This window comes from Macrotis lagotis, chromosome 1, assembly GCF_037893015.1.
Source record: "Macrotis lagotis isolate mMagLag1 chromosome 1, bilby.v1.9.chrom.fasta, whole genome shotgun sequence".
Lineage (NCBI taxonomy): Eukaryota > Metazoa > Chordata > Mammalia > Peramelemorphia > Peramelidae > Macrotis > Macrotis lagotis.
This window is the reverse complement of record NC_133658.1, coordinates 144,930,382-144,942,693: the sequence shown is the minus strand read 5'-3', so window position 1 is coordinate 144,942,693 and position 12,312 is coordinate 144,930,382. Positions and strand designations below refer to the sequence as shown.

At 40.1% G+C, this 12,312-nt stretch overlaps 1 protein-coding gene across 3 annotated transcripts in view; it reads right to left on the bottom strand.

The window, feature by feature from the left end:
• The window catches only part of IKBKB (inhibitor of nuclear factor kappa B kinase subunit beta), an 88,533-nt gene extending 85,314 nt beyond the window's left edge, over positions 1–3,219 (bottom strand). For all 3 annotated transcript variants that reach the window (XM_074209028.1, XM_074209027.1, XM_074209026.1), the window contains exons 1-2: positions 3,045–3,219; positions 2,234–2,354 (exon numbers count right to left, since the gene is read on the bottom strand). In XM_074209028.1, the coding sequence (XP_074065129.1) occupies positions 2,234–2,338 (105 nt within the window). In that variant the 5' untranslated portion in view covers positions 2,339–2,354; positions 3,045–3,219. The remainder of the gene's footprint in view (positions 1–2,233; positions 2,355–3,044) is intronic.
• Positions 3,220–12,312: the final 9,093 nt, after the last annotated feature.

Below are 12,312 nucleotides of genomic sequence, written 5' to 3'. Positions count from 1 at the left end.
GTTACTGAGGCACCCACACAGGGGCCTGAGAATAACAGGGCACACCCAGAAAGCAGAGCCAACTGGAGTGTGCGTGTGTGGTGGGCAAATGGTATTATAGAGAAGTAACTTAATAGTAATGTGCAGGACACACACACACACACACACACACACACACACTCACTATCCCACAGACTTTGCCTATATGCCCATGGTTAGGTCAAAACCAAAATACCCTTTGTGGCTATGAAGGAATGAGTTAAGTAATGTGTGGGCACTCATAGAGAGAGCAGGTGGAGATTATTTCAAACTGAATATGCTAGTCAGTTGAACACTTACAGGCAAATTCTCTCTCTCCCTCTCTCTCTCTCTCTGGTTCCTTTTCTGTCTGTCTGTCTCTCCTTCCTACCCTCCTTTCCTTCATTTTAAATATTTTTTTAAAGTAAGAATTACTACCCTTGATTAGACTGAGAAGGGACCTATTATGGAGGGTGATGCAAGAGAATGAGCCCTGAGAAACAAGATTTGAGCCCAAGAACTACCATATAAAGAGACAGTTCAATGGGAGTGGATAAAGCATTGAGCCTAGAGTCAGAAAATGAAATGAATGAAATGAAATCTGGTCTCAGATACTTATTCTTGTGTGATCCTATTCTCTGTTTGACTTAATTCACTGGAGAATGAAATGACAAACCACTCTAGTGTCTTTGCCAAGAAAATCCCATGCACACCCCTGGTGTGATATGATCCATGGGGTCATAAAGAGTCAGACACAACTGAATGACTGAACAACAAGAATACTGCCATATAAAAACCATATAGCCATTTGATCTTGGGCAAGACAGCCAAACCTCCCTTCATTTGTAAAATGGACAATATAACACAACACTGGAGAGTTAGCATGGCCTAGTGGAGAAAGCATAGGCCTCCAAGTCAAAAGTTCTAATTCAAGTCCCACCTTTTACGCAAATGGAATATGGGACACTAGAGGGCAAGTCACTTCATCCTTGTCTCAGACCACTCTCTAATGTGTAAATCAATACAGGTTTGATGTTTGATGTTTCCTTATCAGGAGTTTCATAAATCACTAACTCTCTACTTTACAGGGTTGGGTGAGAAGATATGTATGCTGGAACATACTATATACTACAGAAATGTGAGTTATGGGTCCCTCAAAGAGTCTGAATCCTGTAAGTTTTATTTATTCACTCTACAAGATTATCACTCATTTTCAAGACCTCAGGTTAAATATTTTACATTTACTTATACTTGTCCACATTGTGTCCCTAAAATAGAATGCGGCAGAGATTGCTTAGTCTTTCTACTAGCCTTCAGCTCAGGGCCTTTCCTATGGCAGACACTTCATGTTTAATGAATTTAATGTTATAATGTAGTAATAATTTGGCTACTTTGTTTAAGAGGAAGGTTTGTATTTCAAGCTAGACCAAGTTGGGGAGAGGGAGTTAACCTCAGGTGGTGATCATCCATTTAGATCTGAGAGTTTAAGATATAATCCACCCCGCCCACATGGGTCTTTTCAGGTACTGGGCTGATTTATACTCCTGATTCTGTGCCAAGGATGAGAGCTTTCTTCTGAGCAACCTGACTCCTCCAAACATCCAGGAGTCCTGTCCACTTGGAACTGAGAAGACCTGGTATGCTTTCACGTTTGGGGGTTGCGTAACCATGGGGCATGACAGTCCAGTCAAGGACCTCAGAGACAAATAATCAAGTGATGTGACTCTTCATTTCAGCCAGATTCCTGGATTTATGCTGAAGAACTTGCTGCACTTTCTGGTGTGGAAGGTGAGCCTCAACCTTAAGAAAATAGGTTTTGATAAGATTTTGTTAGGATGTTAATTTGTTCTTTAATGATGAAATCCAGGCACTTGGCATTAAACTAGATTATAAACTCTTTGAAGTCAGGGATTTTCACTTTTTATTTATTTCTCCTGCCCATTAAACCCACAGTAAGGGTTTAATAAAGGCAAGTTGATTGATTTGGTAGATAACATTTCCAAGGTTTCTCTGAAAGATAGGCTTCAAACTTGAGGAACCTACTGTGATCCAGGTTCTTTCTGCCTCCTTGCCACTACTCTCTAAGTGAAACCACCCTACCACCCAGACCCAAGAACAAGTCAATGCTTGGAAAATGGCCAGAGGGGGCACCTAGAGCAAATAGAATGAATCTCACCACTTGTGAATTGAATTGTGAGATGCCCTCACCTCTTCCCAGACTAGAGAGGGGTCCTACCTCATTGTGCCACCGGATGACATTTCCAAATCCCCCAGTTCCAAGCCGCTCTTTCATTTCCCAGGACCCACAAGTCTGAATCTGAAGAGAAGGTGGCCAGCTCATTCTGAAGAAGTTATTGCTGTGGGAATTCAAAGGAGGAGGATTAGAGGTCGGAAAAACAAGACGACCCCCCCCCCCCCCCCCACCGAGAGAGGACGCAGGACAGATAATTCCTACCTTTGGATAGGAGTGAAAAGGGACAAAGTGGATTTTTATTTTTCTTTAAAAAGAAACTCTGATCTAACAAATTCTTTTACACCTCTCCCACCTCCCTTACTCAAAGATTTCCCTCAATCGCTAAAAGAATACACCTAAGGTTTCATTTAAAGGCTGGTTTCTCCCACTTTCCCCTGTGAAAATATTTTGAAAGTCAATTCTTACCTCCTGGGAAATTACATATGCCTTTATATGGTATGGGGAGCCTATGAATGAATTCTTCTTCAGCTCCACCCCAAACCACCCACTTCCAATGGATCAGTGGGGGAACCCACACCAGAAGATGTTCTTTCTCTGAGCTTTACCAAAATCTCCTGGATTTTAACTCTCACCACCCAGAAACAAAACAGACTTTGTGGGAAAGGCTCAAACTCAGTAGAAACGGTTCCCAAGTCTCTAGACAGGAACCTCCAAGATTATCTCCCTAGAAGTCAGGAGAGAAGTGACCAAGGAGAGGGACTAGAGGGAGGGCATGACTGGTTCGACCTTAAGCCACCTGCCCCAGTTTAGGGTTCCGGGGGGTGGGGGGGGGGAGGGAGAAGATTTAACTCACCTGCCTGGTGGTGGGGGGAAGGGGAGACCACACTTGTCAGGGCAGGGAACAGAGATCCCTGGAGGGAGGTGGGGACCACCTGAAGGGATTTAGGTGGGTGGGTACCCCCTGCCCACATCAGGGTGCGGGGACCTGGATTAGACAGCCTGCCGGGCAGCTCTAAACTTCCTCAAACACTTCCTGCTCTGATGTCAGCAGGCCACATGGTGGGGGGACGGGCAGGCTCTTAAAGGGACCACAGGGACCGACAAGGCCTTCTGCTGCAGGCTTCTCATGTTCTAGATTGGATGTCCTAAAGCACACCCCCTCCAATCCACCTGACTTCTTCCCAGGATGGTCCCCAGCTCTGGGATTTCTTGGGAAGATGTGTATTATTCTAAAAACAAAACAACCAAAACCCCCCACAATCCCAGGGCATGTGTTTGTGTATGTTGGGGGGGTGAGGGGAGTAATGGAAGGGGGAGCACACACACACACACACACACACACACACACACACACACACACACACACACACGCTTCCCCAAACAAGGAATGGCTGCAACAAAGTCTCAGGCCCTTTCTCAGACATAAAACAACAGGTTCTGGGAGTGGAGGCTAGGATGGGGATTTCCTCAACCTTCCCACAACTGGGAGACTCTTTCTGTTTCCTCTGACACTGTATGAGGTGGAATTTCCATGGGTCCCTGCTTAGGATGGATTGGTTGATGATTTACAAGAATTTGCTGTTACCACAGTGTCATTCCCCTTAGAAGTCAGTTTTTTCTCCCTTCTGGAGGTTCCCCTCCCTTTAGGTGAAAGGATAAATCGCAGCTAAATCCCATTCCAAAGGAAAGTGTTGTCCTGGCAAAAGGAAGAAAGAAAAATAAATTCAAAAGAGTCCTGGAGGAAGAGAGTCAGAGGAGCCAGATTTAATTGAACTGCTGCCCCTTTACCCTATTGTATTAGCTGATTGCCTTGAGCAAACCAGTGCCTCTCTCTGAGATTTATGTGCTGGAGTTGATATAAGGGGTATTTAAAGTAAATTTTTTCTTGCTCTTACAAAAACTTGGTAATGTTTGGAGCCCAAGATAAATGAAGAAATTCAAAAGAAATTTATCCTTGATAAATGGAGAAGAAGTCTGCTATAGTAGTAGGAAAGCCTTGTGTCTAAAATTTCTCCAGATTTAGAACTACCAGTATACTTTAGACAACTTCCTCGAGCCTCATTTTCCTCACCCATACAATGAGAGCCCTGGGCTAGATAATTTCATCCACCCATCCAACCATCCATTTAATAAGTATTCAACATCGCATCCAGGACCATCTCCCATCACCCTGATTCTTATCTGGTCTCCGGAATCAGATGATTCTGGAGGAGAAAGTAAGGCTGGTGATTTTGCACAACACCCCCTCACTTAAATCCAGTTCATTTGCTTGTCATATCATCACCTTCCTAATGTCCTGGTTTTCTTCCAGATTGAAGAACAAATAGCAACTATTTAATAAGCATTGTGCTTAGGTGTTAGGGGTACAAAGATAATATGAGAAGCCCATTCCTATCCTCAGTTTCCCCCACATCCATCTTGGCGAATGGTCAGCTAAGTTAGGTAGACTCTAGACAAGTTTCATTTTGTTATGAGAATTTTTATTTCCTTTTATTTCAGTCTCAGGACCATTCCTCCTGAAAATTTTTTAACTAAAAATCTGTCTTAATATTAAATTCATTGTCCCTTGGGATGTAAAAATTTGCTTGAACATTATTGTGGTTCAGTCATGTCTGACTTGTAAGTGGGGTTTTCTTGGCAAATATACTGGAATGGTTATCTATTTTCTTCTCCAGTATGTCCCCATTTTATAGATGAGGACTGAAACAAATAAGGGTTAGCAACTTACCCAAGGTCACATAGCTATTAAGTAACTGAGACCAAATTTGAAGACTCTGGACTGGGTGCTCCAGCCACTAAGACATCTAGTTAGTCACCTAACTCTTAGAGCCTTAAATATTCCTTAAATAAGAAGTCAGAGAAAGGTTCTCAATTGTCTCTGAGTCCTTGGGCTTGTAAATTCTCCTTTTTAATTAGTTCATTTTCAAATCCTCTAAATGTAGCTTAATCTATAACCTGACTTTGTTTACTCATAGAGTTTGTTTGATGAGATTTGTTTCCTTAAGGGATATCTAAAATGATGACTGCTCAATTTTAATGACATTGAAGGAAATATGGGCTCCATCTTCTCTTTAACTTTTTGGGGCTAAGAGGAATATATAAATGAATTATTTCTCTGTCACTCTGACATAATTTTGTCCACAAGAAGTCTTGTCAGAATCCTAATGATACATTGTTCAGGTTTTCCCTAAGGCCTGAATTTATGCTTGAGTATAATAATAAAACCTAGGTTTTTACCTCTATAATTTCTGTCTTGTAAATATACATTTGGCAGCAGTTATCCACCATGTGAACTCAGAGAGGAGATATTTCTCCCTTAGTAACATCATCTCCTATTTCCTAACCATCTTCTCACCCAACAGCCTTTCCTCTTTGAGTACCCTGAATCTTTCTTCTCTCTCCCCTCTACCCAAGGGTATGTCGATCTAGTTTCCTAAGGCCCTACCCACCATCTTCACAACTTTACTAACCAAAGTGTACCTTCCTGGCCACTACTGCTCCAAAGTTGTCTTTCCCTATTATTCCTAAATAGGATGTAAGCAATTTGAGTTTTAATTATGTCTTTCTCTCCCTAAGCACAGGAATATAGTGAATTAGTAAATAAGAGGTCTGGCCCTGAATTCAGGAAGAGCTGAGTTCAGATTTGACCTTAGTCACTTATGATCTGTGACCCTGGACAAGTCATTTAATTCTGTTTCTTCATCTGTAAAATGAATTGGAGAAGGAAATGGCAAATACTCCAGTGTATTTGCCGAGAAAACCCTAAATAGGGTCATGAAAGAGTCAGACACAACTGAAAAACAATTTCTGATTTATATGACCCTGGACGAATCATTTAACTTCTGCCTACCTCAATTTCTTCATCTGTAAAGTGATTATCTTAATAGCACCTACCTCAGAGATTTGTTTTGAGGATACATTGAGATGATATTTGTAAAGTGCTTGGCTCATAGTATTGGGTGTTTGACTTATTCCACTTCTCCCTCTCAGATGTCCTCCAGTACCATCCCCCTCCCCTAAGTAAGCTAAGTGGTGTGATAGATAGAGTTAAGGACTTTTGAAGTTAGTTTTAGAGCTAACTGTGTGACTGAGCAAGTCATCTCACTGTTTAGATTCAGTTTCCTCATCTGTAAAAATGGAAATAGTAACAGCACCCACCACACAAAGTTGTTGCGAGAATCAGATAATGCCTACCTTTATCTAGAATTTTAAGTTTCACAAAGCACTTTACAAATATACTATTTTATCTTTATGACAATCCTGAAAGGTAAATATTATTCATATAATCATTTTACGGATGAAGAAACTTAAAGAGATTGGAAGTATCCAAGCCAGCTAGTAAGTATAGCCATTAGTTATTGTACCACCTGGCTGCCTAATGTATATATGTAAAGAAATTTGCAAATCTTGGATGCTATAAAAATGTTAGCTATTATTAACAAATGCTTTCTCCCCTCTCATTAAAAGAGTTCACATTCTGCTGGGATGAATATATTTAATCAGATACATCTACAGATAGGTTCTAGATATGACTTCACTGGTATAGAGAACTGATGGTTGAAGAAACTCATTCCACAAAAAAGATCAGCCCCTTCCCTGCACTTTAAAGTGTTTTTTTTTTTTAAAAACAAGGCAATTGGGTTGTGTCAAGTATCTGAAAACAGATTTGAACTCAGTTCTCCTGACTCTGGTGCTGGTGCTTAAACCACTGCTCCATCTTTTCAGATTGGCACAGTAGAAGGGATGCTAATGGGTATAGGTAAAGATGTGCCTAGGGCACTGACCTATTCACAGTTCCACAGCTATTATATACATGAAGCAAGACATGAACAAATAAATACTAGTTATTTTGAACCTAGAAAGAACACTATCAACTACTTTGAGCCGGGGAGGGGAGCTAGAAATTCTTAAAAATATCTCTATTTTTTAGAGTTTTGGAGAAGCATGGGGTACAGCCAGTAAAAAGACAACTGAGGTGGGAAATGGAATGTCATATTGTGGGATAGGAAGCAGTTGATTTGTTTGAAACGAAAGTATACATGAAGTAAAATGACATATAATAAATCTGGAAAGAAACTGAAAGCAGGGTGTGAAGGGCTATGAATGTCAAATAAAGGAGTAAGATGACAACTGATAAGGTATAGAGCAAGAGTTTGCTGGTAAATGATTTTAACAATTAGTTCTCTAAGTCTGGGACTTTTAAGATTGTTCTGCATTAGGTGGATTTCAAAAAACCTGGAAAGACTTATGTGAACTGCCACTGAGTGAAGTGAACAGAACCAGGAGAATGTTGTATGCAATAACAGAAATATTATATGGTGATCAACTAGGATAGACTTAGCTCTTCTCAGCAGTACAATGATCAAAGACAATTATTAAAGATTTGTGATGGAAAATACTATCCACATTCACAGAGAAAGAAATATGGAGTCTGAATGCAGAAGAAAGCATACTATTTTCACTTTTTAAAATTTGTTCTGTGTTTTTTCTTTTCTCTCCTTTTATTCTGATTCTTCTTTCACAATATTACTGATATGGAAATATGTTTAACAAGATTGTACAAGTGTAACCTCTATCAGATTACTTGCAGTCAAAGGGAGGAAATGGGAAGGGAGGTAGGTAGAAATATATGTAACTCAAAATCTAACAAAAAATGAATGTTGAAAACTATCTTTACATGGAATTTGAAAAAAATTAAATTAAAAAAGATTGATCTGCATTATTAACATTCTCTCCTTTACTTTCTCAAGTTTAAATAATTAACAAAACCATAAATCAAGTCCTAATTTTAAAATTACCCATTTCTGATGTGCAAATGCTCAGATTCTTACTAACTGAATGAACCTGGGCAAGTCACTTAACCTTGTATGCTTCAGTTTCCTCATCTGCAAAATGAGCTGGAGAAGAAAATGGCAAATCACTCCAGTATCTTTGCCAAGCAAACTCCAAATGGGGTCATGGAGAGTCAGACATGACTGAAACAACTGAACAACAGCAACAAATGTTCACATTGAAAATTTAAGTCAGTTCTCTCCAAAGTAGGTTAGAGCTGACTCTAGAACTGGAGCTGGATTAGTATGGTGATTGTAGGAGAGAGAAGGGTTGACTGACCCTGGTCAACTGGAAGGATGGTGATATCCCTGACAGAAATAGAGTTAAAGAAGAGGACTGGGTTTGGGGAAAGCAATATAAAACTACAAGAACAAAAGCTAGAGTTCTATTTAAGAGCTGTAGTCTTGGAGGACTGTATCTTTATCTGATATAATGGACTAGTTGGACCCTGTGGACTCAAATAAGCAATTGGTTTTCTTAATTGGATACTGCTTCTCTGGGCCTTCTCTAAAGTGTGTTCTGACTCTCAGGTAAATGTCTCCTGCAATAAAGTTGGAAATATCCCACAAACAGTTGGTGATGCACTACTGGAGTTTTTGAGAGATCTACAGCTAGATATATAGAACTAGGAATCATCTTCAGAGAGCTGATAAGATCACTACGCTGATGAGATCATCAAGTGAGAAAGGGTGTATGTAGTAAGAGAAGATAATAGGGCACAGCACTAAGCCTTGGGTTATACCCACAGATAGAGAGTTGGGACAGGATTGGTGATCCAGCAAAAGTGACTGAGGAAGAGCTGCCAGATAGATAGTAGTACCAAGAAAGAGCTGTGTTGGGAAAATTAGGAGAGAGAACATCCAGGAGGAAAGGATGGTTAGTAGTGTCAAATACTACAGAAAGCTCAAGAATGAGAACTGAAACAGGGCTGTTGGACCTGGAATTCAAGATATCCTGATTGCCCATCTCTAACCACTGTATTATGTTGTTTTTGAGGGCACAGGGCAGTTAGAAAAGGAATACAAAATAGCATTCCATTCCTCAGAGGAGTGTAACATCCTATCCGGGAGACATGGTCTCTAAGGTTATTTTGAATGTCTCCAATATCCTTTCCAACTTTAATATTCTATGATTCCTAGAAAACTCAGAAGACAATTAGTCTAATTGGTAACAGAGAGAACATGTTAGAAATTGTCATTTAGTCATTTCAATTATGCCTGACTCTGTGACCCCATTTGGACAAAGATGCTGGAGTGGTTTCCCATTTCTTTCTCCAGATCATTAATAATGTTTGTCCTTTATTCTTGAAGAAGACCCATGACATCAGGGAGGTGATGGCATCACATGCATGTGAATTGGATTTGAATGAGGGGATGCTGTGCTAGGTCACCAGTCTCACTTTCTCCTTCAGAGCCATGTGGATCCAGTGGCCAGATATGAAACAGGACTGGAGATGACCCTGGATGCTAGGCAATCAGGTTTAAATGACTTGCCCAAGGTCACATAGCTAGTTAGTGTCTAGTGTCTGTAGTCAGATTCAAACTCCTGTACTAATTCCAAGGCACACAGCACCATCTAGCTATGGTCAACAGGGTTAAGTGACTTGCCTAGGGTCACAAAGCTAGTACATATCTGAGGCCAGATTTGAGTCTCTCTGACTTGAGGCCCTACACTCCTTTTTTTCTCTTTTCTTTTTATTTATAAAAGAAAGATTTTATTTATTTTGAATTTTACAATTTTCCCCCCAATCTTGGTTCCCTCCCCCTACCCCCCACAGAAAGGCAGGTAGTCTGTTAGTTTTTACATTGTTTCCATGGTATACATTGATCTCAGTTGAATGCCCTGCACTCCTTTCAATGTGGCACCTAGTTGTCTGAACAAAATTTAGGTAGAGGAATTATGAATAAGATGGGAACTGCCTTATTGGGCAATACTCACTTGGATTTTTTTTTTTCCCTTTAGAAGTTCAGTTTATCACTATTGTGCATGTACATTCTATATCAGAACACTTGCTGCCATGGGGAGGGGAGAGGGAAGAGAAGGTGGTTTTGAGTTCAAAAGCTTATAAAAAGATTAATGTTAGAAAACGATCTTTCCATGTAATTGGAAAAAATAAAATAAAATAATATTTAAACAAAGTTCAGTTCATGTGGGTTGGTGAAAGATTCCTATCCTACCACTGGCCTGGATGCAATATTTTATTTTCTCTTTGTGTGTGTGGGGAGGGGGGAGGGGGAGTCTGTTATATCAACTTGCCAGGATATTCTGCTTTAGGGTTGTGGACTCCCCTTCATTTTATTAACAGGGAAAAGCAACACAGGCCTCTTTTTGAGTGAGGGAAGGCAGCCAGGTTGTCTTTGGACTCACACAGGAGCTGAGTCATAGTAATAAGAGCCAGTTTCAAGGCAAGGAAGAAAACAAAGTTGAGAGTATCCAGGCTCAGGAAGAATGCTGCCTCCACAATCCCCCTTCAGTGCCAAAGAATCTAATAGCCCTTGAGTACTAGTTATAATTCAGGCCCTCTGTCAAGTTCTCAGCAACTTTTGTTGCTGAGCGAGCCCACCCTCCTCCAGATTTTCAGAATGCAAAGATTTGAGAGCATGCAAGTCAGAACCTGCTCCTTCAAAAAATTCAAATTTGGTTCTGTATTTGATCTTCTATAGCCAGAAATTTGAAAACAAAACAAAACAAACTTGTTTAGTTAGAATGAATTAAGAAATGGACTTTCTCTTTTAGTAGACTTGGTAGAAAATGATCCTTGGGAAGCAACCTATAATGAGGGTGGGGGTGAAGAGATATTTATCTTTACTCAGAGCCCCTCAGGCAACGCAAAATTGACTCATTTCAATTCAGCAAACATTTTTTTACAATACTTACTGTATTTAGACTTTCCTTGAAGGTGCTACTTGAATGCTTTATTGTGATGTGACCCTGGAATTTCAAAGACCATGCCAGCAGAATTCAAAATGAAAAACCTTCTTCCGTGGACATTGCCCTATATGATCCTGACTGAGGCCCAATTGAGCTAAAGATTGGAGAAAATGATAAGGAATTTTTTAAAATTATCTATCACATTACGGATGAATTGCTATATTCTGTTAATCTTTTACACTGAAGAAATTTTAACTGTTTGAAAAACTGAAAAAATATTCAGGGCATTGTGTGAGGCTAGGGAAGATAAAGAGGATAGAATTCCAGTTTTACATTTCCAACTGCCTCTTAAACTTCTTGACCTGGATAGCTTAAATTTATTTTTTCTCTCAAAACTCTTCCATTTTCCTAAGTTCTCTATTAATATTAAGTGTACTAACATCCTTTCAATCACCCAGCTTGCTATCAAGTTGTCATCCATGTCTCCTTAATATCTTATGACCTCCATATCCAATTTGTTCAAAAGACTTGTCAATTTAACCTTCATAACATTTCTTGCATGTACCCCTTTCTTTCCTCTGACACTGTCCCCCTGTTGCAAACCCTCATCAACTCATACCCAGATTATTGCAATAGCCTGTTTGTTGACATGACTTGCCATAAAGCAGGTCACATCAAATTGAGAAAATATAGATGGGTTGTGATCTGTACCTTTGGATGGAGTACCCACCACAATGAAATCATAGATCCTTTGAAATAATTACCAAGTAAAATATACAGAAAACACTCACATCCAAGTCCATGGGGAGTTTCAGGCTTCTTTGACCCTTCCCTCTCCTTTTGTCCCCCCTGAACCTCATCACATGGAGCTATACTTCCTTTCCAGAGATCTATACGGTTTCTATGATTCACAGTAATGTCATGGGTGGTGTTCCAGTAAGGAAGAAGACCAAGTCAGGGCTGGTTTCTCTCCAAGACTATTACTGTAGCTTGTCCTTTCATAAACAGCTTTCAAGATCCAACTCTTTTTTTTTAGTTGTTTTTTTTTTTTTGCAAGACAATGGGGTTAAGGGGCTTGCCCAAGGCCACACAGCTAGGTAATTATTAAGTGTCTGAGGCTGGATTTGAATTCAGGTAATCCTGACTCCAGGAGCAGTGCTCTATCCACTGCACCACCTAGCCGCCCCAAGATCTAACTCTTAAATAAAGGGACCAGCAGAACATTAGTGCCTTAGATGGTCATATTATAGGTATTTTTTTTATGGGATCTGGGGGTGGAGCATATTATCCAGACTATTTGAAAATCTCTTTTCTTTTACATATGGAGCACACAGCCCCACCCTACACATAAAGAGGATCATAGAGAGAAGTCTCCCTACTCATCCTACTCAACCAAATCTCATTTCCTATTCCTGTCT